Source organism: Ostrea edulis, chromosome 6, assembly GCF_947568905.1.
Source record: "Ostrea edulis chromosome 6, xbOstEdul1.1, whole genome shotgun sequence".
NCBI lineage: Eukaryota > Metazoa > Mollusca > Bivalvia > Ostreida > Ostreidae > Ostrea > Ostrea edulis.
The window spans coordinates 76,381,517-76,407,725 of NC_079169.1; the positions used below are offsets into that span (position 1 = coordinate 76,381,517).

The 26,209-nt window shown below is 35.6% G+C and overlaps 1 protein-coding gene across 1 annotated transcript in view; it reads right to left on the reverse strand.

Annotated features, from left to right (window-relative positions):
* Positions 1 to 26,209, reverse strand: part of LOC125648358 (transforming growth factor-beta receptor-associated protein 1-like) — a 71,751-nt gene that overhangs the window by 18,870 nt on the left and 26,672 nt on the right. The window contains exons 11-26 of the mRNA XM_048875371.2: positions 22,397 to 22,449; positions 21,966 to 22,059; positions 21,627 to 21,725; positions 20,891 to 20,977; positions 19,545 to 19,649; positions 18,683 to 18,817; positions 15,622 to 15,782; positions 15,235 to 15,367; positions 15,015 to 15,110; positions 13,704 to 13,808; positions 13,229 to 13,420; positions 11,424 to 11,617; positions 9,610 to 9,678; positions 9,427 to 9,499; positions 5,636 to 5,770; positions 4,031 to 4,131 (exon numbers count right to left, since the gene is read on the reverse strand). Coding sequence (XP_048731328.2) covers positions 4,031 to 4,131; positions 5,636 to 5,770; positions 9,427 to 9,499; positions 9,610 to 9,678; positions 11,424 to 11,617; positions 13,229 to 13,420; positions 13,704 to 13,808; positions 15,015 to 15,110; positions 15,235 to 15,367; positions 15,622 to 15,782; positions 18,683 to 18,817; positions 19,545 to 19,649; positions 20,891 to 20,977; positions 21,627 to 21,725; positions 21,966 to 22,059; positions 22,397 to 22,449 — 1,832 coding nt within the window. The remainder of the gene's footprint in view (positions 1 to 4,030; positions 4,132 to 5,635; positions 5,771 to 9,426; positions 9,500 to 9,609; positions 9,679 to 11,423; positions 11,618 to 13,228; positions 13,421 to 13,703; positions 13,809 to 15,014; positions 15,111 to 15,234; positions 15,368 to 15,621; positions 15,783 to 18,682; positions 18,818 to 19,544; positions 19,650 to 20,890; positions 20,978 to 21,626; positions 21,726 to 21,965; positions 22,060 to 22,396; positions 22,450 to 26,209) is intronic.

Sequence of the window (26,209 nt, forward strand, 5' to 3'; positions counted from 1 at the left end):
CTGAGGAAGAAGAAGAAAATGTGAAGAGTTCCCATACCGAAATGAGTTATAACTAAGTTATAACTAAAGTATAACTTAATTATACCTAGGCCTTGAGGTACAAAAAAGTTATAACTAAAAAGTAACTTTTCTGGACTTAACCATTTTCATGTATAACTAAAGTGTAACTTTTTGAACTTTGTCATTTTCATGTATAACTAAAATGTAACTTTTCTGGACTTAGCCATTTTCAAGCATATCCAATATTTATGTACCAGTTTTGGGACTTTGTCATTTGAGGGTGGGGGTTACCAATACTTTTTGACACTTTCATAGTAATTAACTGAATGTTAAAGACCTATCTCATGACCCTTTGGTCTGTGAAAATGTAGGTGGAGCCCAATCTAAACAGATGTTATTTACCTGGAGTGGCCAGGGTCTACCAAGGTGTTAATTGCTATATCCCATGACACTCTAAGAAATACAGACAAAACATGGTAGAAATCTACCTGTCCATGCTGTCTTGATATACACAGGACCTGTCTCAGGGACCTTTGCAGAGTTTCTGTGGTCATAGTGTTTGAATAATGGTTGTATTCCTACATGTAAGGGTAGATGACACACATTCTACACCCACCCCCTCTCTCTCAGTCATTGACTCAATGAATAATTTCTGTTATAAATATAGAGGTATAAAAAAATTCATGACATAAATTATTTCAATAAGTTATAAGTTTTAGAAATTATTGTTTGATTTCTGATTGTGTAATTTATAATACATGTATATAAAGGGGGAAAAAATACTATTGAAATTCCAGTGTTCAGAGGTCTTTTTAAAAACAATTGAATTACAAGAAAATAGCAGTTGTGGACAGGTCAATGCTATCAAAACTCTGGTATACTGGGCTTCCTCAAGATCTAAACAATGCCTGTAGATACTGGCTGTTATTGTTATCAAAACACCTATCTGGGGTAGCTGGAGACCAGTGTCTGCAGATGTCCCTCCACCTGAGATCTATTGTTAAATGTTTGATTGACAGGCAGTTTACAATTTTGGGACATTATCTTAAAATTGGGTCTTTAACTGGATTGACTTCTGTAAATTTTTAGTGATTATTCACTTTCAAACACTTCAGTGAACTGTGTCATTTCTTATTTTGCCACAAAAAAGCTAGTCAGAGGGAAATTTCAATGTTGAATTTTTAAATCTTTTTCTTTTGGGGGGATGATTAAGGAATTGATTAGAAATTGCATGGAAAAATTACAAAATCCAGGATCCTTACTTATAGAATAATAAATGCATTGTACGATCAATAAAACATTCTATATATTATATTTTTAATGAACTTTATACGCTGATACAACCCGTGAGAATTCAAAACACCATGTATGATGATTGTTGATCAATTACCACTAGGTGCTATTTATGGAGAATGGCAGGTCAAATTGTTTAATTGAAACGAATAATGAACTGAACACATGTATGAGATATGTCACAGTATTTATTAAAAATAAGTCCATATGGACTTCTGTTCCATGTTAAAAGAGACACTATTCATCAATTTAGGTATGCATAGTCTATCAAAATCAAATTAAGGCATATATATAAAAACGTCTTTTCCAAAAAAGTATCAAAAATATATATATATATATATATATATATGGGATTCCCTTCATAAGGGATTGTCCAATTTTTAATGTGATAATATGTACAAAGAGTTAGTGATGAATATTTTATTTATATTTTTGTGCCAAACTTTAAAAATGATTGATTGTTTGATGTTTTCCGCCACGCTCAACAATTTTTCAGTTATCTGGTGGCACCCAGTTTTTATTGGTGGAAGAGAGAACCCAGATACAATGTACCTTGGAAGAGACCACCGACCTTCCGAAAGTAAACTGGGAAACTTTCTCACTTACCAGCGCGAGCGGGATTCGAACCCGCGCCGACAGAGGTGAGAGGCCATGTGATTTGGAGCACGATGCTCTAACCACTCGGCCACCTTTATAAATGAAATTAACATACCAATAATAGTCGCTGTTTATAATCGGTAATGTCTTATTATCCCCATCTTTTTTGTAACTTTTCCATAACTTTTGTCGGGTATAACTTTTTTGTAACTTTTCCATAACTTTTGTCGGGTATAACTTTTATGTAACTTTCTCCATAACTTTTGTTGGGTATAACTTTTTTGTAACTTTTCCATAACTTTTGTCAGGTATAACTTTTTTGTAACTTTTCCATAAATTTTGTCAGGTATAACTTTTTTGTAACTTTTCCACAATTTTTGTTGGGTATAACTTTTTTGTAACTTTTCCATAACTTAAGTATAACTTTTTGATAACTTTTGTGAAGTATAACTTTTTTGAAGTATAACTTTTTGATAACTTTTATGCACTTTTTGTATTCATGTTGAAATAAAAGATGATAACTTATACATGAGTATAACTTTTTTGTACCCGAGTTATAAGTAAAGTATAACTTTATTTGAAGAAGTGGTTCCAAACTCCGATAACTTAGTTATAACTTTTTTGTAACTTTTCTTAGTTACAAAGTTATAACTTAGTTATAGTTTTTTTCGGTAAAAATTTACAACAACAACAAAGTCAACAACAGACAATGGAACATTTTGATCAGAAAAGCTAAAGTGAGCTAAAACTCCAGGGATTTATTGGTACCTTTTCATGGCCAGATATTTTGCCACATTCACAATGGAAAGTAGGGTTGTTTTTTTTTTCATTTTGGGGGGAAAAATTAAAATACTGACCCCCCCCCCCTTTTTTTTTTTTTGAAAATTAGGCAGATTAAGGATGACCATAGGGGATCTTCTTCATGTAAAAAACTTTATAGCTTTTCAATGGAGAGAGAAAGTTGCTGCACACTTTTTCACTCACCTTATCAATGAATTAGAAGAGAAATGCAGTGCTTTCACAATAGGGAATTAATTCACTTTGCTGTGTTAGTATCAAGATTAAAACCTTTAGGGAACTTAGTCTGGTGTGGTGCTAGCCTTTATACAGGTAAATTTGAGTTGTGTTCAAGTCATAAAGAGAGCCTTTGAAACACTCTTGTCTATTGTTATTTACTATTTTAAAAAACTTTAATACAGTTAAATCTCAGTTGTTTACAAGTCATATCACAAATAAATAAAAAGGAAAACATTTCAAACACTCTCCCTTATTAATCTAATGCATTATTTCTATGACAAAGTGTTCTAATAAAAAAAAGTCACCTTTTTTCAAAATGTTTTTTTTTAATCTTTAAACTTGAATCTCAAGTATCACCCATTCTCCTCACTCTGAATATTATTCAAATGAACTAAAATTCTATAAAGAAAATTGCTGTAAAGATAAATAGCAATTTTGCATTGGTTAAAAGTTGCCTAGCTATCAATAGAAAGGTTATCATTATTCAAAGTTACTTCTAACAAAAGAAAAAAATATTATAATCACATGAAATGCTGATCCTCATTTATATACATGGATATCATAAACTGACACAACAAACACCAATTTAATTAAAATCAGACTTGTAAATCCACTCCTCTACAATATGTCCTGGCCATATTCAGAAAAGGGGCAAAAGAATTCTTCATCAATTGCTTTGAAACTGAGCTACCCATCAAATAGGAAATAGTGTGGTCAAGGTCACAGGGAAGGTCAAGGTAAAACAAATAATGCTACAGTTGAATAGCTACCACTGATATGTATCAGTGGAAGAATTTTCATAAAATTATTGTCAATAGTTGCTTTGAAACTGAGCTAAACACCAAAATAGGGAAAAGTGAGGTCAAGGTCAAAGGAAATGTCAAGGTAAAAAAATATTGATGCATTTGAATAGATGATACCAATTTGTATCATCATATAAGGTTTGATAAAATATCTTGAATACTTTCTTTGAAACTGAGCTAAACGCAAAGTGTGACGAAGGGACAGACAGAAGGATGGAAGATGGACATGACAAAAACTGTATGCCCTGGTCATATTCATGGCGGGGCATAAAAATGTGATGGTAACTCTTGATCCTACTGATCAACACCTCGTGACTTACCTGGCAATGTCTATGTGTTCCTTTTTGGCATTAGCGTCCTTCATTAATTGTAACACAGAGTCTAAATACAAAACAGCTAAATGGGTATGATACTTCTCTTTCTGAAATTTTAAATTAAAAAAAAAGCTAGAACAATGTCATATTTGTGTACATATTTAAAATTTTCCATCACTATTCAGAGATCTAGATACATAAAACTGTCCACAGGCCATAAAGCTCACCTTTCTCAAAGTTTTCATCTCTGATACATTAGAGGCGAAATCAAAAGTTCAATGTCTGACAAAAAACTAAATTCACTTAGCTTTGTCTCCATTACTTTTAAGGAATGTTGAGGAACTTGGACATTAACCTATACATACATGATTATCTGATCTAATAATTCATAGGTTTTGATCATCTTGTTTCTAATCCATTTTCATAGGATGAGTTTAATATCATAAAAGAAGCAAGTACATGAAGGAATCGTGTAAATAAAAATGTTTCAGAAACATATATGCCCCCCATCCCACCCTTGGCCTTTGACTTGAAAATCAATAGGGGTTCTCTTCTACTTGTAATTAACCCACATATGAAATATCATTACCATGAAGTGAATGGTTCTCAAGATATTGAGCGGACAACATGTGATCTACCGACCGACATACAGACCGACAGGTGCACAGCAATATGCCCCTCTTCTTTGAAGGGGGCATAAAATAATACTTATTTTAAACCATTTTAATACTTAAAAACAGAGGATTTCTGATCACTTCCCCTCAACTCAAATAGGTTTTGTCACTGATTCATTGTAGGCATAAAATCTCCCAGTAGAATCACTGATTCATTGTAGGCATAAAATCTCCCTAGTAGAATACAAAACCTTGAGGTCTGTTTCATGCTTTTACCTTCATGGATGTTTTGATTTTATGATTACAGAAATGATTTTATAAAAAAGTTAAAAGTACATGTACTTTTTACTACTAATGTTACAATTCTGCAATAATTTATTCATAAATTCTAAATCTAACATAAATGTATGTTGCATACAAAGTCCTCACTCTCCCCCTCAATATTCATAGTTATACACCCTTCAGAAGCTCACTATGGAGGCCCCACTGTGGCATTTTTGCCTGTATGTACTTCTTTCTTGATAAAACTTGATGACTCCTTCCTTCGATACTTTGTCATCACCTCACTGGCAGCCAGCTTAGATGTCATTGTTTGGGAAAGAGTGATAACTCTTACAAATCTTCAGAAATGTGTATAATCCCTCATTCAGCTACATCATGTAAGGGGGGGGGGGGGGGGGGGGGGGGGGGGGGCAAGAATGAACTTGTAAATGTGCAGTATCATGTAAGTTCTCTCATTTCTGATAAACAGTGGGTTTTTCTCCCCATGATTTCCAGTTATTTTTATATGATGAAAAGGCATGGCTTTTCAAATTTAAAAATTTGGGGGGGAGGGAATTCTTTACTTAGTACAAAATTATGTTGAAATTGGATTAGGGTTTCTTGAAGTGAAGTTAAAAATATGAAAATTCAAAGTTTAATGTATGGCAGACAGACAATGGACAAACTTTGATAAGAAAAGCCTGCATTTTTCATTATTTCTGTTCATTTCATTTACCTCCAACTTTTTTTGAAATATGAGGTATTCAAGATATGATATCACAGCTTCAGGAAATCGGTGTAAATAATCAATGATGGTGTCTGGTCGCATTCTCTCTGAGGGTGGTTCACAGGTGGGACGATTGGTAAAAATCTACAAAAGTACCAAACAGTCAACTTTACCGTATATTAATAAAAATCTACAAAAGTACCAAAAAATCAACTCTACCATACATTAATGAAAACTGGAGTGAAGATGTATCAACATGTAAACAGGAGACCACGTCTCTCTGCTCTTAACCATTTAGATAACAGAAACTGCTGACAAGTACACATATTTTGTGATTAAATCATGATATCAATAGGTTCACATCTGTGTTTGTGTAAAGGTTCAACATGTCTGTTTTAACAAACTTCTTTTTGTCAGAAATGCTAGCTATACAAAACAAAATATGTTGTGTAAAGTTTTAACAATGTCTGTTTTAACAAACTTCTTTTTGTTAGAAATGCTAGCTATACAAAACAAGATATGTTTCATAATGCCACCATTAGGGGAACTTTTTTTAATCCCACACACAAGAAATGTGCCCAAAGAACAAAAACACCCTGCTGAGAATAGTTGTTTTCTTCAGAGGTGTACCGCCTTGCAAACCAGATGCGAAGGGAGAATGTTGATGTAGTGGGCGACAAACCAGTAAAGAATGATGCAGGTGAGATGTCACTGAACCAAGAAGCAAAGGAGAAAGCCTGGCTAGAGCACTATGAAAGGCTCGTAAATGTGGAATTTGAATGGGACCCTGAACACCTAACCGATGAATCACCAGTGGAAGGGCCACCTGTCCCAATCTCATTTGATATGGTGAAAAAGGCTATCTCCAAGATGAAGTCGGGTAAAGCGGCAGGACCATCGGGAATAGCAGTGGAGATGATCAGAGCCGCAGGTGACACAGGTGTATCCATGATCCGTGACCTCGCATCCTCAATCGTCCGTGATGGCAAGGTCCCCACTGACTGGGAGCAGAGTTTCATTGTCTGCCTCTACAAGGGCAAGGGTGATGCTCTGGACAGGGGCAACTACCGGGGACTCAAACTGACAGAACAAGTCATGAAAGTCCTGGAGAGGATTGTGGACAGCCTTATTAGGCAGTTGGTGACAATCGATGACTCCCAGTTTGGCTTCATCCCTGGCAGAGGTACAACTGACGCAATATTTGTTGTTCGGCAGCTGCAGGAAAAATATCTCGCAGTAAACAAACGGCTTTATGTGGCGTTCGTGGACCTCGAAAAGGCATTTGACCATGTCCCTCGGAAGGTGATCTGGTGGGCACTGCGAAAACTTGGTGTGGAAGAGTGGATTGTGTGTCTGGTGCAGGGGATGTATGCAAATGCCCGTAGCTGTGTCCGCGTTGGTGATGGCTACAGTGAGGAGTTTGCTGTGAGGGTCGGAGTCCATCAGGGGTCAGTACTCAGCCCTCTGCTTTTCATCATCGTACTTGAGGCTCTTTCACGCGAATTTCACACCGGTGTTCCATGGGAGGATCTGTATGCAGATGACCTGGTTATCATTACTGACTTGTTGGATGAATGTGTCAAGAGGCTTCTGACTTGGAAAGAAGCTATGGAAAGGAAAGGACTGAGAGTGAATGCAGGCAAAATCAAGATCATGATCTGCGGTACGGGTCTTGACCTACTTCAGGACTCGGGCAGCTTCCCATGTGCTGTCTGTCGTACAGGTGTAGGCAGCAATAGTATCTTCTGCAATGGCTGCAAGCACTGGGTGCACAAGAAATGCAGTGGGCTCGTGCGCCTGTCTGTGGACCCTGACTTCAGATGTTCAAGATGCAGAGGAACTGTTTGCCCTCTTGACGGCAGGCCGCAGAGTGACATCCAAGTTGGTATGGACAAGTTGGAGGTTGTAGGCTCCTTCTGCTACCTCGGAGACATGCTTCCCGCAGCTGGTGGCTGTGACCTTGCAGCCACTACGCGTGTGAAGACTGCCTGGAAAAAGTTCAGGGAGCTGCTACTAGTCCTGACATCATGCCACCTGTCGTATAAGACCCGTGGTCGAGTGTATAACACTTGTGTACGGAGCGCTATGCTCCATGCCAGTGAGACCTGGACACTGACCAAGCCAAATCTTCATCGCCTACTACGCAATGACAGGGCCATGATAAGACAGATCTGTAACATCAAGCCTGAAGATATGGCCACTGTAAGTTCAACTGAATTGCTGGGGCGGCTTGGCATCGACCTCATCTTAAGGGAAAGGAGACTCCGCTGGTATGGCCACGTTGTCAGATCCAGCAGTGCAGTCAAGTGTGATTTAAATATACAAGTCCCTGGGAGACGTAGAGTTGGTCGGCCAATGCTATCTTGGAGAGAGTTGACAGAGAAAGATCGTAGAGAATGGAAGCTCTCAACTGCCGACCCTCAAACCGGAAAGAATGGAGATCTGAGGTGAGATCTGCCATGCGTGCAGCCAGCCAGATACCTGGAAGGGGGCCCACTAGTGTGGACACTACCCGTGATACTGCACGGAAATAAAAAGGGACCGATAACTAAACTAAATTTCCAGCATTGAGAACAGAGTAAATGAATGGTTATAGTCAAAACAGTACTTTCTGCCAAATTCCTATGTATGTTGATTTATAAATAGGCATACATTATAGTGTTTACGACAGGGACTTTAAAAATCTGGCTTATTCATGGAGTATGTGGCAGGATGCTACAAGTGTATGAAATTGAGTCTCCATCACTTGAAAGTTAAAATAGTCTATACATGTATATACAGTGAAACTTCTCCAAACCGGCCCCTCAGAAAACCGGTTCTCCCTGAATATCGGCCGATTTTCAAAGTCCCAGCAGAAATCTTAACATTTCCTTACAAAGAAAGTCTTACAAAACCGCCCTGAAAACCGGACATCGGCCACTTTTTAAAGTGCATTTGTTAACAAACATGTGTAATTTACCCTTATCATACTGGCCACTTTTTGAAGACAAGAAAATTTTGGCCAGAGGTTGATCAAAATCGTCCAGGTGTGCAAATTGACTGACCAACTGGCCAGGTGGGAAATTATCAACTGGAGGTGTGAAAAACACTAGTGGCCTCTTTAATTTCTATTGTTTACCTGTGCTGTCAAGGGTGTTAATTGACACTTAGCTCATCCAAGTGACCCTTCCAAAAACAGTTAGGAACATATTGAATGAATACAGTATCAAACACCATATTGCACCATTCTATTGTATGGATATAAGCAGTAGTTAATAAAGAAAACAAAGCCATGAATGTTAATGATAATTATGAAAAGATAACTTGATTTTCTTGGTTTCCTAAACTTAAAATTCCTAAGAAATATTCAAATAACAATTTCATATTTACTACTGTACTTTTCAAAAACGTCAAAACAAATTTGCTAATGATATAAGTGATGCATGTAAACAGAGTTTTTATAGGTAAGAGGAATTCCAATATGCATCTGTGTTTTCTTTATGTATCGGAATCCTGTTATAGATTTTCAGTTTGAAATTAGATGATTTCAGTGAGAATATTTCTTCTTAATTACACATGTATAATTACCTGCAGGTACAAGCGGACTAATTTGATCTCCGCCGAAAATTGATCATATATTAACAGAAGAAAGGGAACAGTACCTACTTCGTGAATACTGAGATAAAATGTCTCTAAATGCTAAATTTTCGGTTAACCACCCACCCCTCCAAACCGGCTGGGTTTTTTTTTCGGTCCGAGAGCCGGCCGGTTTAGAGAAGTTTCACTGTAACATCTGATATGTTTTTCATAAAAATACAAACCTGCACACCAGCCTCTGGATCTTTAGTCAACACCCAGTCAACATACTTCCACACCAATTCATGGTCATTTAAACTGAAAAGAAAAAAAAGAAAACCAGTTACAATCAAACAGAACATGCTTGAGCTTGTATAGAATACATGTACTTCATTTATATGTAGAAAACAAACTGAGACCATACTTACTTAGATAAATATTCTATAAAAAATGGTAAACCTGGGAAGGATTCATCTTTAATGTCTCCATTAACTAATCTGAAAACAGAATAATATTTCATAAAATCGGTAGAAAGTACAGGTACATGCGCATGCGTACAATGTACAGTGAAAACTGCCTATATATAATCTGACACCTGTGCAATCTGTTTCACTGGGCATTCTGACCCTTATTTTCATTCTCAACTTCACATTTTCATAGGTTTTTACACTGTTTATTCCGACATACTGTGTATTCCGACAAAAAAATTGTCTCACAGTGGATACAGACAGGTTTCACTGTATATGTGTTTTGTGTAAATAAATCTGGAAAAGGCACACGTAATACAATCTTAAACATGAATGTGAAGCAGTTGTGAACAATGTACATAGGAATCTTGATAAATATAGAGTCAGTGTATTTTAACGACTGTGAATTCCGACAGAAATGAAAGTAGAATGTAAATATAAGAAATAAACTTCATTTTTAAAAAATAAATGAGGGTACGAACTGCAAAGCTTTACATTGGCGTACTATTCATGTAGCACATTCACGTTTCATGAAATGTACTGATATCAAGTGTTGCAGTTCTTGCCCTCATGTATTTTCAAAACCGAAATATTTCAACTCATCTGGCCCAGTGGTTCTTGAGAAGAAGATTTTTGTAAATTTCCCAAATATATTCATAGTTATAATTTGATCCCCTATTGTGGCCCCATCCTACCCCCAGGGGCCATGATATTAACAAACTTAAATCTGCACTATGATCATTTTGATCCCCTATCCTTACTCCATCCTACCTCAGGGCCATGATTTTAACAATCTTCCATATATATTCACATGTAAAACTTTGAACCCCTATTGTAGCCCCACCCTACCCCCAGGGGACATGATTTTAAACAAACTTGAATCTGCATTATGTCAGGAAGCTTTGATATAAATTTCAACTTTTCTGACCCAGCAGTTCTTGAGAAGATTATAAATGACCCAACCCTACCTTTGCATTTTCATGATTATCTCCCTTTCAAAGTGGACATGGCCCTTTGAATAAAATTGAATCCCCTTCACCCAAGGATGATTTGTACCAAGTTTGAAATATATTTGAACAATAAAAAAATGATGAGGGTTTGGATAACCCAGAACACTAGCCCAGAAGAATACTCAATGCTATGATATGTGCAGCAGGAATATATATGGCTTTGGGGTCAGGACTGTTTTGTTGTTGTCGGTTCCTTTTTATTTCCATGCAGAATTACAGGTAGTGTCCACACTAGTGGGCCCCTTTCCAGGTATCTGGCTAGCTGCACGCATGGCAGATTTCACCTCATTTGTTTTAAATGTAAACTGTACATGTATTTCAACATTTATGAAATAGGGTTTGGGTTGACCCAAGGGCACTTGCCTAACAGAATAATCAATGCATCTTGACAAATGCATGAAGAATATACATGGTATAGGGTATATAATATGTTAATTATTGTGGCTACTTCTTACACATGTAAGACAGAGATAATATTTAAAAGCAAACACTTTCATGTGGGTGCTGTTTACGGTAATGAAATTGTATTATTTCCTGATGTTGATATATGGTATACTTCTGTCTATATGTCTGACATCATTAAAAAGGTGGCATTGAACATATATATTTCCTTTGGTTATTGATTAAATTAAACCACATTAGATACATTTTTTCTACTTTGAAACCGTAATAATGTGCAGTCATATGAGGGTGAAGTTGTCTTAAACATGCAGGAAAAAAAACTGTTTGACATCAGCTGGTCATCAGAATTAATTCATCACCTACCTTTGCCACAAACTGAGCGCTTTATCGTGGTCACTGTGAAGTCTGTACAATAATCCCAGTGCATGAAAACATTCATATTTTTCCAGCCACTCCACACAGTCATTTAAATCACATCCCGAGTCATTGGTTATTAATGGAATTAGACCTTCAGAGTTTAACTCCGCATACAGTTTTAATAATGCCACATCGATTTCCTGAAAGAATATTATACATTTATATGCATAATATTGTCATAAAACTTATTTGTAATACGGAACTTTCGGGATGTGCCGAAACGACCTATTTTACTTGACGTTTATACACCGCGGTCACATGATAGTAAGCAATTGTAGGGCAAAGTTGACATCTATGCAACTGGGGTTTTGCTAACAGACGGTCCGTAAAGAGCTATGTATAGTCCCACAAATGACGATCCAAATCACTATTGGTGTTTAGTACCTGGGTGTAAATTAGATGACGATCCCAGTCACTATTGGTGCTTAGTACCTGGGTGTAAATTAGATGACGATCCTAGTCACCATTGGTGCTTAGTACCTGGGTGTAAATTAGATGACAATCCTAGTCACTATTGGTGCTTAGTACCTGGGTGTAAATTAGATGACGATCCTAGTCACTATTGGTACTTAGTACCTGGGTGTAAATTAGATGACGATCCTAGTCACTATTGGTGCTTAGTACCTGGGTGTAAATTAGATGGAATGGAAAAAGGCGCATTTAGATGTGTATCCTTGGATGAAGGACGTGAAATTTTACCGATATCCTCAAGATATTCCCTAGATTTGTTTTCCTTGCCAACCCACAAAATTTAAACAAATGCATTGTCCTATAAATGGTTGTCGTGATTCCTTCTTTGAAAAATAGCATTTTAACACACGAATTTGATAGCAGTTGAAGTATTCCATGCTTGTTTACCTAGTTGTTATTGTAATCCAAAAGTGACATGCCCTACAAATTACATTCAACGTGCGATAAAGGTCAGGGTGGATCCGTATCTCAAAAGTCCCGTATCTATAAAGATGCCCATAGGCTTTGTAATTCTAACAAGAGATCTATAGGCTATGTAATTCTAACAAGAGATCCATAGGTTACATAATTCTAACAAGATGTCCATAGGCCTTGTAATTCTAACAAGAGATCCATAAGCTAGGTAATTCTAACAAGAGGTCCATAGGCCTTGCAATTCTAACAAGAGGTCCATAAGCTAGGTAATTCTAACAAGAGATCCATAGGCCTTGCAATTCTAACAAGAGATCCATAGGCCTTGTAATTCTAACAAGAGGTCCATAGGACATGTAATTCTAACAAGAGGTCCATAGGACATGTAATTCTAACAAGAGATCCATAAGCTAGACAATTCTAACAAGAGGTCCATAGGCCTTGTAATTCTAACAAGAGGTCCATAGGCCTTGTAATTCTAACAAGAGGTCCATAGGCCTTGTGATTCTAACAAGAGATCAATAAGCTAGGTAATTCTAACAAGAGGTCCATAGGCCTTGTAATTCTAACAAGAGGTCCATAGGCCTTGTAATTCTAACAAGAGGTCCATAGGCCTTGTAATTCTAACAAGAGATACATAAGCTAGGCAATTCTAACAAGAGGTCCAAAGGCTACTTAATTCTAACGAGAGGTCCATAGGCTTGAAATAGCTTTATCATGTTTAATACATGTTGTAGAAAATACTATCCATCCCACTGCAGTCACTAAATGATAGAAGTTTACTGTCCACAGTTTTGGCTCTATCAATAGCTACATTATCAGTACATGTACATGTGCATTATATCTCAAAAAAATATTGAAACATATACCTGTTTAAACCCGACAGCTAGTTTTGTTCCTTTGATGTCCTCTAAGTATGAACACAGGAAGTCCTTATATTGTTTGACTAAATTTTCATTCCCACGACACAGCTGATTAATGTCGGCAATCTCGTGTAGAGGGGGAGCAGAACGGGTAAAACTGCTATTGGAGGGCAAGAATTTTGGATAAAGGCATATAACCTGGAAAGACAATATAAACCCTCATGAGAGATGCAGTAAAAACATGCATCTTTAGGCATATTCAATACTGATCAGGGCAGACGCTTATTTTTTTTTTTCCATTAGGATTTTTTTCTCTCTTTTTTTTTCTAACATGAAAAAATTAGATGTTTTTTGATTTGATTGATGTTATAAATGATCTTTCAGAAAACAAAAGTATCCATAGAAAGTAGCAAATTCTCTTCATGCTGAGAGCATTAAGAATTGAAGCAGTAAAAAATAATTTTGAAAATCTCATTTTCACCTCTCGAACATCTGTCTCTCCACATTTGAATAATTCTAATGCCTCTTCAAATTTCTGTTGAGAAAATTCAATGAAAGCTGCCTGCTGCTGGAATCGCTTGTAAATCTGAACATAGAAGACAAAACTTGAATACAGGAAAGAAAAGTATCAGATAGTACAAAATGGGATTCAAATGTCAGGAAGTTATACTGCATGCGTTCTAAGGGACCAAAATATATGAAACTAATGCAACTGAACGTTCCCTTCTTCCTCAAGAATACCAACAAAACAAAGGTACCATGTCTAGAATAACAACAACCTCTGCACAAAATACCAAGTTAAGATTCAAACTTTGGTCCACTCAACATGTGACTTTCCAAAAAAAAAAATTTAGATTTCAGAGCAACTAAATTAAATTGTCCATTCTGTTATTCAAAATTACTCAAAAACTTTCTGAAGCATAAAAATTGCTTCCTGGGTCCCTATAATAAATAAATTTGCATAATTTAATAAACTACTATGGTTCCACTCAGGCCCCAACTCTATATCCAAAGCCCATGTAATGCTAATTCTCGGATCCACCCCTCATTACACTTCTCAGTAAATAAACACATTTCTTGTTTCATCTTCTTTTACCCCTTGCCTCTATGAAAAGTTTTATTTTGACTCTGAATTTCATTTCAAGTTCGCTTTGTATTAAATATGGTCAAGTATGTTGACAATAATAATTTGGCTCCCTCACATAGAGATCATAATTTGTCTCCCTCACAAATAGATAATAATTTGGCTTCCTCACATAGAGATAATAATTTGGCTTCCTCACATAGAGATAATAATTTGGCTCCCTCACATAGATATAATAATTTGTCTCCCTCACATGGAGAATGATACATGTTAAATGTATATAGCTTTGCAATGATGATCCCCACAAACCAGAAGAATTTCAATTTCTGGGACCAAAAACAGAATTTTGCCATGAAAACATTCGCATACAGCAACAGTGGAAAGAAATGATAAAATTTCTGTCAATCAGACATCAATGGCTGACATACACTGTATGTCTAAAAACACATGTTTAAGATTATGATCTAAAATCACATGTTTAAGATATGTATATGCTAAATTATGACACATACTAAAAGCTCAAGCAATCAATTAAAACCTGTGGCTGTCATTCTAGAAATCTGAATACCTTGAAAATTACAAACACATCTTTCTTATTGTTTAGAGAAACTTATTTTTGGAGGCTAGAATACAAACTATGCCTCTCACATGCTGTTTTTCCTAAATAAACATAGTCATAGCAATTCTAAAACACTAGAGTTTTTCTACCTTGTTAATTTTATCTCTGCTGAGTCCACTTTTATTAGCATTTTTAGCCAAGTCTAGAGCCTCTGTCACTCTTTTGTCTACCAAGAGAGCTTGCACCTATAAGATATACAAATATTCACAATTCAATCCAAGCCAGGACACAAATAATTACACACGGAACAGATAGTCCACTCTTCCAAAAGAAATTCATATGAGAGGAATCTCCAAAGTTTTTTGTTACTTGTTTTTCCCAGGCCACCGGGACCAGTGAGTAGATTTCTCTGCCTGATGCTATGAAGACTTTCCCTTCAAAGTTTTCTAGGTACACTCCACCCTGGAATGGTATGGTTTGTTTTTGTTGTTGATCAAGAATGCTGGGGAAAAAATTTAAAAGAATAAGACAAAGCAAAAAAAAAGTTGATTCTCGGGCCACTTTTTCAAAAATCAAATGAGGCATGCAGGTTTCTTAAGCAAATGTGGCAGCACCTGAGAACCAATCATGTAATTTTTTTGGCCTTATATCTAAATAGAATTCAATGTTACTGATGATGTGATGGGGCAGATATAATTATTGTGATTTCAACTTGGGTACCTGTTGTACTGGATTTAATGCCCTTGGATATTTTACCTATGAACTGTTATGAATTCGTCATTCATTGCGATAATGTATGGATGGAGGTAACTAATACTGATGAGGTTGTCAGACCATTGGAGTGGAGGCCTCTGGGAAATACCATCTGACGTCACAAACATTCCTAAGGAACTGGGCCCGCCCAGCAGAAATTCTTCCTGGAAACAAGAATTGGGACCTTGGATATTATGTCAGAGTCACATGACTAGAAGCTGTAGATTAATTGTACTAAAACCTTACTGTTACCTAAGACATACAGGTTGTTTATCTTTAATAAATTTTAAAATGCTCCATATGTACGGTAGAATTTACATTCACTAATGCTTTTTTTTTTTTTTTTTTTTTTTTTTTTTAAAATTGTAAATAATTTATTATCTATAGAGAATATAAACTTTCTACGGAAGCCGATAGGTGCCAGGGCATAGAATCAATATTCATTCAACTTAATTTAATTTAACTGGCGACCGCCAATTATTATCTGGCGGCCGCCACTTAATTTATACATGGCGGCCGCCAATTTCAAAAACAATTTAAATAATTCATATTGCTAAGTGATTATTTTGGAAAGATTTGGAATAGTATGCAAACACGTAACATCGTTTTTCAAAGTGTTGGGACAGTCGGGGGAGAAACTGTCTTCTACTATTGTTGACAAGCAGAAAAATAACCTAAAAATGTATCTTTTGCCCAAACTTTGTATCACGGTATCAACACTTCGCGAAAGTTACGTCCCTTGTCCGCCATCTCCCGAATAAAAATCGTATTTCTCTACGTTGGCCTTTGTAATTTTCCAATTTGAAAATTACATTCACTAATGCTTTGTCAGTAATAATCATTATATCTCTCAACATATGCATGTACAGTTGATCTTTCGAATTTACTTAAAAGCCAATAATCTTTAAAAAATGGTTGTATCATAAATATATATGTTAATATATTAGGAATAAATGTCTGCTTTGTTTGTATTTTCAGTTTTGTTGATTATACAGATTGCCCCATGCTTCTATTGCTTTTAATATATTTTCAAAATGATTTTTTTTTCAATCTATATTCCCATGAAATATATAACTCCATAAAGTGACCCCCAACCTACCCAAAAGGGCCATGATATAACTGAACTTGAATTCACATATGGGGATACTTCAATTCCAATACAAGAGGTACTGTGAGCAATGCTCACTAAGAATACCCCCTGCTTACCCCAATCTCCCAAAGGGTGTTGGTAATAGGTACACTGTATAAACTACCTCTTTTCTGAGTGTAAAAAACAAATGGCATGACAAACCGAACCATATTGCTACTTCAATGTCCAGTGTGCGTGACCTTTGACCTTTTGACCCCAAAATCGATAGGGAACATCTTCATCCCATGGGTAGTCCATATGTATGATATGGTGACGGTAGGTGGAAAGGATAACGCTTTAGAGCCCGGAAACCATATTGCTACTTTGATGTCCAGTGTGCTTGACCTTTGACCTTTTGACCCCAAAATCGATAGGGAACATCTTCATCCCATGAGTAGTCCATATATATGATATGGTGACGGTAGGTGGAAAGGATAATGCTTTAGAGCCCGGAAACCATTGCGTCTACAGACGGACGGACGGACAGACAGACGGACAACCCGATTCCAGTATACCCCCCCACAACTTGTTGCGGGGGGTATAATGACTAACATGACCTTGCTGTTGGAGAAAGTCAAGGTCAAATGGTCAAAATCATTAAATGAATGAAAGGTCTTGCCGAAGATATCTACTGTACAATACAGTTATAGCAAAGTCCAGGGCCAGTGAAAAATGGTTCAGAAAGTCAAATTTGTTATATCCAATAAATTTTTTGCTATTTTCCTTCCATAGGTGAATAAATACACTTCGCAATAAATGGCCCCACCCTATTTTTACCTTTCTTTGATTATCTCCCCTTTGGGGGGGGGGGGGGGGGAGCATGACCCTTCATTTGAACAAATTTGAAAAAAACATGACTGTTTACATATGATAATGCCTTTTATATCATTGCTTTTTAATGTTTTATTTATTTTCTATGTATTATGTGTATAACATTCTGTTGTAAGGTATATATGCATTGTAAAGCATCTTTGAGCGTACATAGTGTATGAAAAGGGTGCTATATAATTATGGTATTATTATTATTAAATTTGAATCCCCTTTACCCAAGGATAATACTTGCCAAGTTTGATTGAAATTGGCCTAGTAATGGTTCTTGAGAAGATTTTTAAACAATGCCACAAAGTTTTCATTCATTCTTAATTTCTCCACTTCAAAAAGGGTGTAGCACTTCATTTGAACAAACTTAAATCCTCTTTATTCAAGCATGCTTTGACAAAAGGTGATCTGAAAAGCTAACTTGAGCTTTCAGTTCCAGTGAACTGAAAAACAGAATGTCATGTTCACTTCAATGTGCCTTCAAGGTGAATATGATATTTGATTTTTCCAACATCAGACCAAATTGAATTAGGAATTCTAAAATTAATGATTATTTTTTTGGATGTCTAATGAAAACTTGTGTCTTTAATCACTTATGACTTGATGTTAGATCACGTATTGGTCAGTAAGCTCCAGTAGCAGGTTTCTATTATCTAAATCATTCAATCATATAATAAACAAAAACTCCCAACTGCCAACTAAATGTAGGTCTTACACTTTGGCTGAAAACAAAGATGGCTCACCAGGTATTGTTACATGGGCTCTATTCACCTGCTTCAATGTTTTAAATTATTCAATCATACAATAAAACAATTATTGACTTTTTCACAGTCAATAAGATAGCTTAGCTCCCTTTGAAGTATAATATTCAATATTCTCCCAGGCTCAGTAAATATCAAAAGCATCACACTTACCTCATACATGTAAATGCCATTAATTGTAAAATACATCCCAAATAATATAAACAACCTAGATATTTATTACTTGAATATGATACAAGTACCATAAACTTCACTAATTATACTGAAAATACTGGTAACCACACAAGGTTTAACGCTAATGGGAGAGAGAGAGGATGTGTCTATAAATGCAAATTATCATAACCAGATTCCGAACCTTTCCAACTCTTTTGATGAGAGGTTTGCTGTTTTCACTGTCATAAGGGAACAAACTCTGTTCATATCCTGTTTCTGTATCGATCATACTGTATTGCGACGCCATGGCAACACAAACAAATGGGCTGTCTAAACTCTATCAAAGAAAAATACAACTATAGATTATATTTTCCATGTTTTCATGCATTAAAATATAAATAAATTTTAAAATCAATCCAGAAGAAAATCTACTTAATGCTGCCAGTTTACATATTGTTATTCATCAAGACAGTTTACATTTTGTTATCCATCAAGGCAGTTTACATATTATTATCCATCAAGGCAGTTTACATATTATTATCCATCAAAGCAGTTTACATATTGTTATCTATCAAGACAGTTTACATATTATTATCCATCAAGGCAGTTTACATATTGTTATCCATCAAGGCAGTTTACTTATTGTTATCCATCAAGGCAGTTTACATATTATTATCCATCAAGGCAGTTTACATATTATTATCTATCAAGGCAGTTTACTTATTGTTATCCATCGAGGAAGTTTACATATTATTATCCATCATCCATCGAGGCAGTTTACATATTATTATCCATCATCCATCGAGGCAGTTTACACATTATTATCCATCATCCATCAAGGCAGTTTACATATTATTATCCATCAAGGCAGTTTACATATTGTTATCCATCAAGGTAGTTTACATATTATTATCGATGAAGTTAATTACAAGATCAATATCATTAAAATAAGCACATAACACCCTATTGTATTATACAGGTAGGTGTATTGCATGCATGTAGTCATACCTGTCCATTTCAAAGTGACAAACATAACATAGGAACATAGTATCATATAATCTTACCATGTCCACGGCATGCTCTGATAGAGATACATCTTTGATGTGAATGAATCGATCCTCTGTTACTGTGTAAAATTGGAGCTGTTTTTTACGTAGAGCCACACATATCTGAAATCCAAGTAATCACTATTCTGTATATCAAGGTTGCTTTCTTTAATTTTGAACAAATGTCATAGTACAAGAAAAATGCATGTAGATATCAAGTACTGGGAGCTAGATATCTCATCATTTGCTCGCTGTACTTAAGAAATATCGGGCTGTTAGGCCAATTCAACTTAATTAGTAGATTATCATCCAGGGTCACCAAAAAGTATGGGGCGGGTGGGAGGATATTATTTTTTAATCTTTATTTTCCGAGAAAATTTTTATGGACAAACGAGTTTTTGTCAACAAAAGTGCATCATTTAATGCCAGATGGATATCAATCTCTGTTTATTTCACAGACAAATTCCAGGTTAAGCTTGAATTTCAAACACAGAAAGATATCAAACTTCTTCAAGATATGAAGAACATTTATCCCTTCCTTTCATTTACGCCCGTAAGAAATTAAGAAAACCATATTATTATGTATTTTCTTCACGTGGTTTTTCATGTTGCTATACCGGAAATGTAAACAAGAAGTGTAAATACTGGAGTCGGAAATGAAAATTTTCCAGAAATCGCAAGCTTCGCAAAATAAAAAATTCCGGGCGGGCCGATTTTTGAGGGGCGGACGGGGATGATAATTTATCAATTAAGTTGAATTGGCCTAAATATTTTCAACATAAAATTTTATATAATTTAGGATGGGAGGGTTTAATCATGAGACCAAAATTAGAAATAATGTCAATCACAGCATCAGAACAAGATGTTTTATGAAACACTGATGCCTCCGAATAGCAGCAAAGTAATTCTGGCACCCAAACAGAGGTCTTGTTACAAGGAATACACATGTGAAATATGAAAGCCCTATCACTAATCATCAAAGTTATGGTCAAAGTTAAAGCTTTTTAAAAGTAGGTCAAACTCCAAGGTAAAGGTCATGAGGTCAAAAATTTAGATACCAAAAGAAATGTCTTGCCAAAAGGGATACACAAATGAAATATGAAAGTCTTACCACTAAACATTCAAAATTATAAAAAAGTAGGTCAAACTCCACGGTTATGAGGTAAAAAAAAAAAAAAAAGTTACCAAAAGAAAGGTCTTGTCATAAGGAATACACATGTGAAATTTGAAAGCCCCATCACAATCCATTCAAAAGTTATGGCCAAGGTTAAAGTTTTTGCAAACAGACAGACAGACAAACCTAAAACTATATGCCTCTGAATCTCCAATTATAGGGGCATAAAAATAAGTTTCATAAGACAAACCTCAACACTGAATGGGCTGCTATTGTGTGGGTTCTCATTAAAACAGAAGCAGTTCACTCCCTTGATTTTAGCTCCTCCCATTACTGGCTGTAAAACACAAAATACTTGTCAATCACTCACAGATCTGATACTTGAAGGTAACTCATTGAAATGTTGTGTTGCAATAAAATAATTCCAATATACCACTACCACCCACAGTGTCTGTTTTGTTACTTTCTCTTTGTGTTGTTTCATGGCTTCAAAATTTAATTCAGTGAATAATGCGAGTGCAATCTTTTATATGCCTTATAAACTATCTAGTAAAGTTCACAGGTTCTTCTTACATTGGATATTTGTAGTATTTTTATACCCCATTTCAAATTATCTACTGCTGTTGCTGCTGTCGACAATCTCAGTGTTTGAGATTGTCCGAGATGCATAAATTTTGCTGTGGGCAACAAATTTCTTTGACAAGATGCCCGGCATTTCCACTAAATAAAATTTAGATGTATAAAATCTACTTATCGTAATGAAGTTGTAACAAGCCTTTATAAAATTATACATGTTTGGGATCAAAGTTATGGGACCTGAGTCCTATAGTCACATTATCGCTTTAATTATAAAATAGTTAATATTAAAAGCAATTTCAAAAATGGCAGTTATTTTCTAAAGGCTAGTAAGTCTTTGGCAGGGCTTACAATTTTTACAAGCCTTGCATGTCTAGCTAATTCTACTGCGAGTTTCAATCGCTGCTTACCTCTAGATCTAACATGTTCAGCATGGATATAGTATTGTCACAAAGCACCATGATTCGGTTTAAGGCAGAGGCAGACTTTATTTGAACAATTGGTTTTTTCTAGAAGAAAACAGAGGAAAACATCTAGAAATGCTATAACTTACAGTAAATTGAGCTGAAGTTGTTTTGGTTTTTTTCTTTGATGGGTTATGTTTTCTTTATAAGTTACTGATACTATACAATGATATTAGTGTATATTTCTCTTAAAGTAAAATTATTTCTGATTTCATTAATTTCTATGTAGTTTACTGACTGTAGACAATGAATATGTCTGTGGTTTTACAGAAGGGAGGTACTTACAATGGCCAGGTATTTATGCCCTATTTTATCACAGTGAAAGCTGACTTTTCCTGATATTTGAGTTCTTTCTTCGATTGTGTAGTGCACAACAAAACTAAAATACAAAATACAATAATGTTTCATTAGCATGATTTCCAATGAAAATTCAATACCAAAATTCATGAAGTACATCATCTTCGCTAGCCAAGGGTTTTTGGTCCACTCCGCTCCCCGAAAACCCTTGGCTAGTAAAGATGGAATTACATGTACATATACGATATACAATTCATTCATTTTAATGACCAAAACATAGTTAAAATTTAACAAACATGTGAAACGTAGTATTATATTTTCCTAATTTATATTGTCAGTTTATTGTGACAAAATTAAATACAAGGAGTTTCAATCTTAATGAGATTAAGAGATAGAGAGAATTGAAATAATATACCAACCAATCACTAGTTCCAATGTATAGATTTTTACCACACACATCAATGCAGTCCAGCTGAAATAAATAATACAAATTTAAAAACACCATTACAGTAAATTTACAATCATACTTAAGCAAAATGGTGATTTCATTCAATTATTTTGTGGATTTATTCATTTATAGAAGTAAACAGATCTGCCTAGAAAGATCAGAAAATGATTTTCTTCTACTAGACACTCCAGATCACTTTCACTTTGTGAGACCTGCAGATCACTTTCACTTTGTGAGACCTGCTGACCATTTTCACTTTGCGAGACCTTATTTTTGCATGGACACAATGATGTATTTATTCATGAGACATAACTGTCACAAATCATTATTTATTGCTTAAAGTATATTCATGAAAACTAATTTTTTGTGAATGGTCAGTTTCACAAAATTACATGTATAAATACAGGTGACTCTCAAATTCTCAATGGCTCGAACTTCGTGATCTCTTGAAGTTCTTGATCTCTCAAAGTGAAATTACAGTCCCAATTTTTCTCTCTATATAACTATGCAAGTTTACTCTTGATCTCTCGAAGTGAAATTTGGCTCCTGTAAAACATATTTCATTGTTTTTCCCTCTAAATTTCTCAAAGCGTATAAACACCATCACTCAAGTATGTAATTATTTCCACTTGGATCTTCCCTGGATAACAGTGAATGCCTGGGACTTGCTTGGGCATGTCAATTAGGTGTTTATATAGGTGGTACATCACTTGTGTTTCCCCGTGGGGTGGATAGTTAATTGTATAATTTAAACCAAACCCCCAGTTCTTTATATTTATACCTTTCAACTATAGAGATGAAATTTACGACTTGTTTGGACTTGATAATGAGACAGTAATTTTAAGAATATAATTTAGAGATATGCCATTGAAACTTCATTATTTATTAGAACACTGATACATGTAGACTGTATCGGTTCCCATATTTTTCCTTTGATTTTACTGCTTTGGTACAGTCCTGGTACAAAGTACCTATGTCTAACCCTATAAAACTGTCATCATCAGTACCAATATCAGCATTGTACCTCTATCATACAAACAATTTCAAAATAGTCATCAACACACAAATACTTCTTAAAAATGTACATGTCAGTGGATTGCTAAACTATGTCTGCTTTACATCAGGTCTGGTGAAAGTGCACTAATCAATGAGGCCAAATAGAATGATATGTGTGGTTCCGGTTACACTCCCTTGAAAAATAGGGTAGGTAGGTAGGGATTTTATTTTATTAATATATTTTTTTTAATGATAGATTTTAGATGGAAACACAATTTTCTTTTACATGTACTTTCACTTTTTTCCAAGTACTATTTATATATGGTGTGATATATACCAAATTGGTAGGGATTACCCTAGTTTTGACAATTTCAGATAAAACAATAATTACAGGGGGGGGGGGGGGGGGGGGATCAGTGCATTTGCCAAAATCATGTTCTTAAACGTGAAAGTAGGAAATCATATTTCAACCAAGAGTACTGTTTTCAAGCCCTTCCAAGTTTTTAAATCTATCCAACTTTTTCAAAAATAAGGAGGGTCATCGCTCAGTATATTCAAACAACTATTGTTTATGCGAGTACTTTTTAGTTTTAAGTCACTTTCTGTCTAATGTTAGATGTCCTGTAGTAAGTGTTTACAGCTTAGCATTTTAGCAGTATAGATCTATATATTGGCTATGAATGAACTTACAGTCAAGCTTCACCTGCAGGAAAATGGGCCAAAAACCTATACGGATAGTGGTATATATTATGCACCCCTTCTCATAAAAGAAAATATGGAAAAAAATATGCCTTATATTCAGCAAAATACGGTAACTGATTTTGGAAATAGTCAAAGAACAGTTTAGGGTCGGGGGTAAAAACTAGGGACAGTCGGGTAACCGGAACCACATATATTCTTTTATTTGGCCTGAAGTGTATATAAACACCTAGAATATATCAGGTATGGATGCAAAAAGTATAGAACATCTTATCAATGATTTTGATATAGCCTAAACTGAAATCTTTAGAATTTGAAAAGGGAAAGTTGGAGACACCAACAAACATAAAGATGAAGTATGAAGATAAACACTCAGTAACTCTCAGATAAACTGTTATAAATGTATTCAAACAATTAAACTTTTGTATTCAGTCAAAAATATTGGTACATTTACGGTTATCGTACTGTTTCGACAGTTTCGTTCTTAACTCAGCGATTTTTTTCCTTATATAACTGGTACCGATAAACGGTACCATTCCCAATGCCAAAAACCATTAATTTTTCCCAATTTTGAGACTAAAAATTCCCAATTTACATGTACTACTTCTTGTTTTGTAGAACTCTTTTTTCTTTTCTTTTAGTTGAAATCATTTGCCGATACATTGGTAGAAAATTCCCAATTTGTTCGATTTTGATGCTATTTTCCCCAATTGAATGGATACCAGTACCAATGGGTAGAAAGAAATCGCTGTAATTGTGTCCCTATAGCCCATTGCATATACAACAGGTTGGGAACACTTCCCCTATAGTGAAATCTTCTCGCTAAAACACGATTATCCCTCTTAAGCAAGAAAGTAAACATTACCACAAACAAGTGTTTTGATTAAAAATAATGGCTAATTCTGTACAATTAAGTGTGACACACTCAACATGATGCAAATTGTCTCTATAAAATTGACAACACAGTCAAGAAATTTCAAGTCAATGTCGCTGTGTAAGAGGGAAGGAGGCTGAAATCCAATGCACATTGTGAGTGTTCTTGTTTTGATTTAAATATTAACATTTGCAGAAGTGCAAGATAATTTAGCACTATTTCTTCTTTTCACATAAAACACGAAGAGATGTACTCCACAGGTGTTTTTCTCAGTTGTACAGGATATATTTACTCTAGCTAAAGAGAGATGATCGCATTTTCACGAGAATATCTCGCTGTAGAGGAAGTGTTCACAACCTGTCAAAATCTTAATCAAATGAAAACATTAGCAGCTTGAAGAGGTATTTAAAGTCCTGTCATGGACAGCATTTATATAACATTTTCCTATCTCTATGTATGCAGCGTATGTTGTCAATCGGAAAACATGTGGGCCCTAAGCAGTCGTTTTAGAGACATGACATTGGAGATTATAACCCATCACTGGAATCAGCCTCCGTATCCCGAAACCCCGTATCCCCACCTGTGTCCTCGCCTTCTCGGACATCAACTTGATCCGTTCAACGACCGGAACAAGTTCGAAGGCTTTGATGCTCATTTTCACTTTTTGGTCTGGTCTAATCTGTCAGTAGGTGTTGGTTAAATAGAAAACGAGCATCCAACAGTGGGATGACTTCGGAAGACTGCATGGACGCCGCCATTTTTGCTAAAACGCCATCTATTACTTCCGCTCGACACCTCCCACATCGAAGGGACCAATATCTACCCAGAGTTATCGTTCCCGCTACGGACGTTACCTGTAAAAGACTTTAGAATGTCCGAGATTAAGCACTACCATGTAACTCCGTGAAGAGATTTTTTACTTAGGGGGGGGGGGGGGGTCATAACCATTTTGAAATCAGAATTTTTAAATATAATGATAATAATGAAGCATCGTTTTTCCCCCAAAAAAAAGGGGGGGTTAGAAGATTCTTGAAAAGAAAATAGAAGGGGAAAAAACACACCAAACAATCTAGTTAAAATTAAATCCTCTCTAGCCGTCTCCAGTGTAACGGTTAGAAAAATCTTATTTTAAATAGATTGGGGGGAACCCCATCTTATTCTCACAATTTTTTAAAGATTGGGCCGGGTGGAGCCGGAGCACTTGTCCTTTAATAA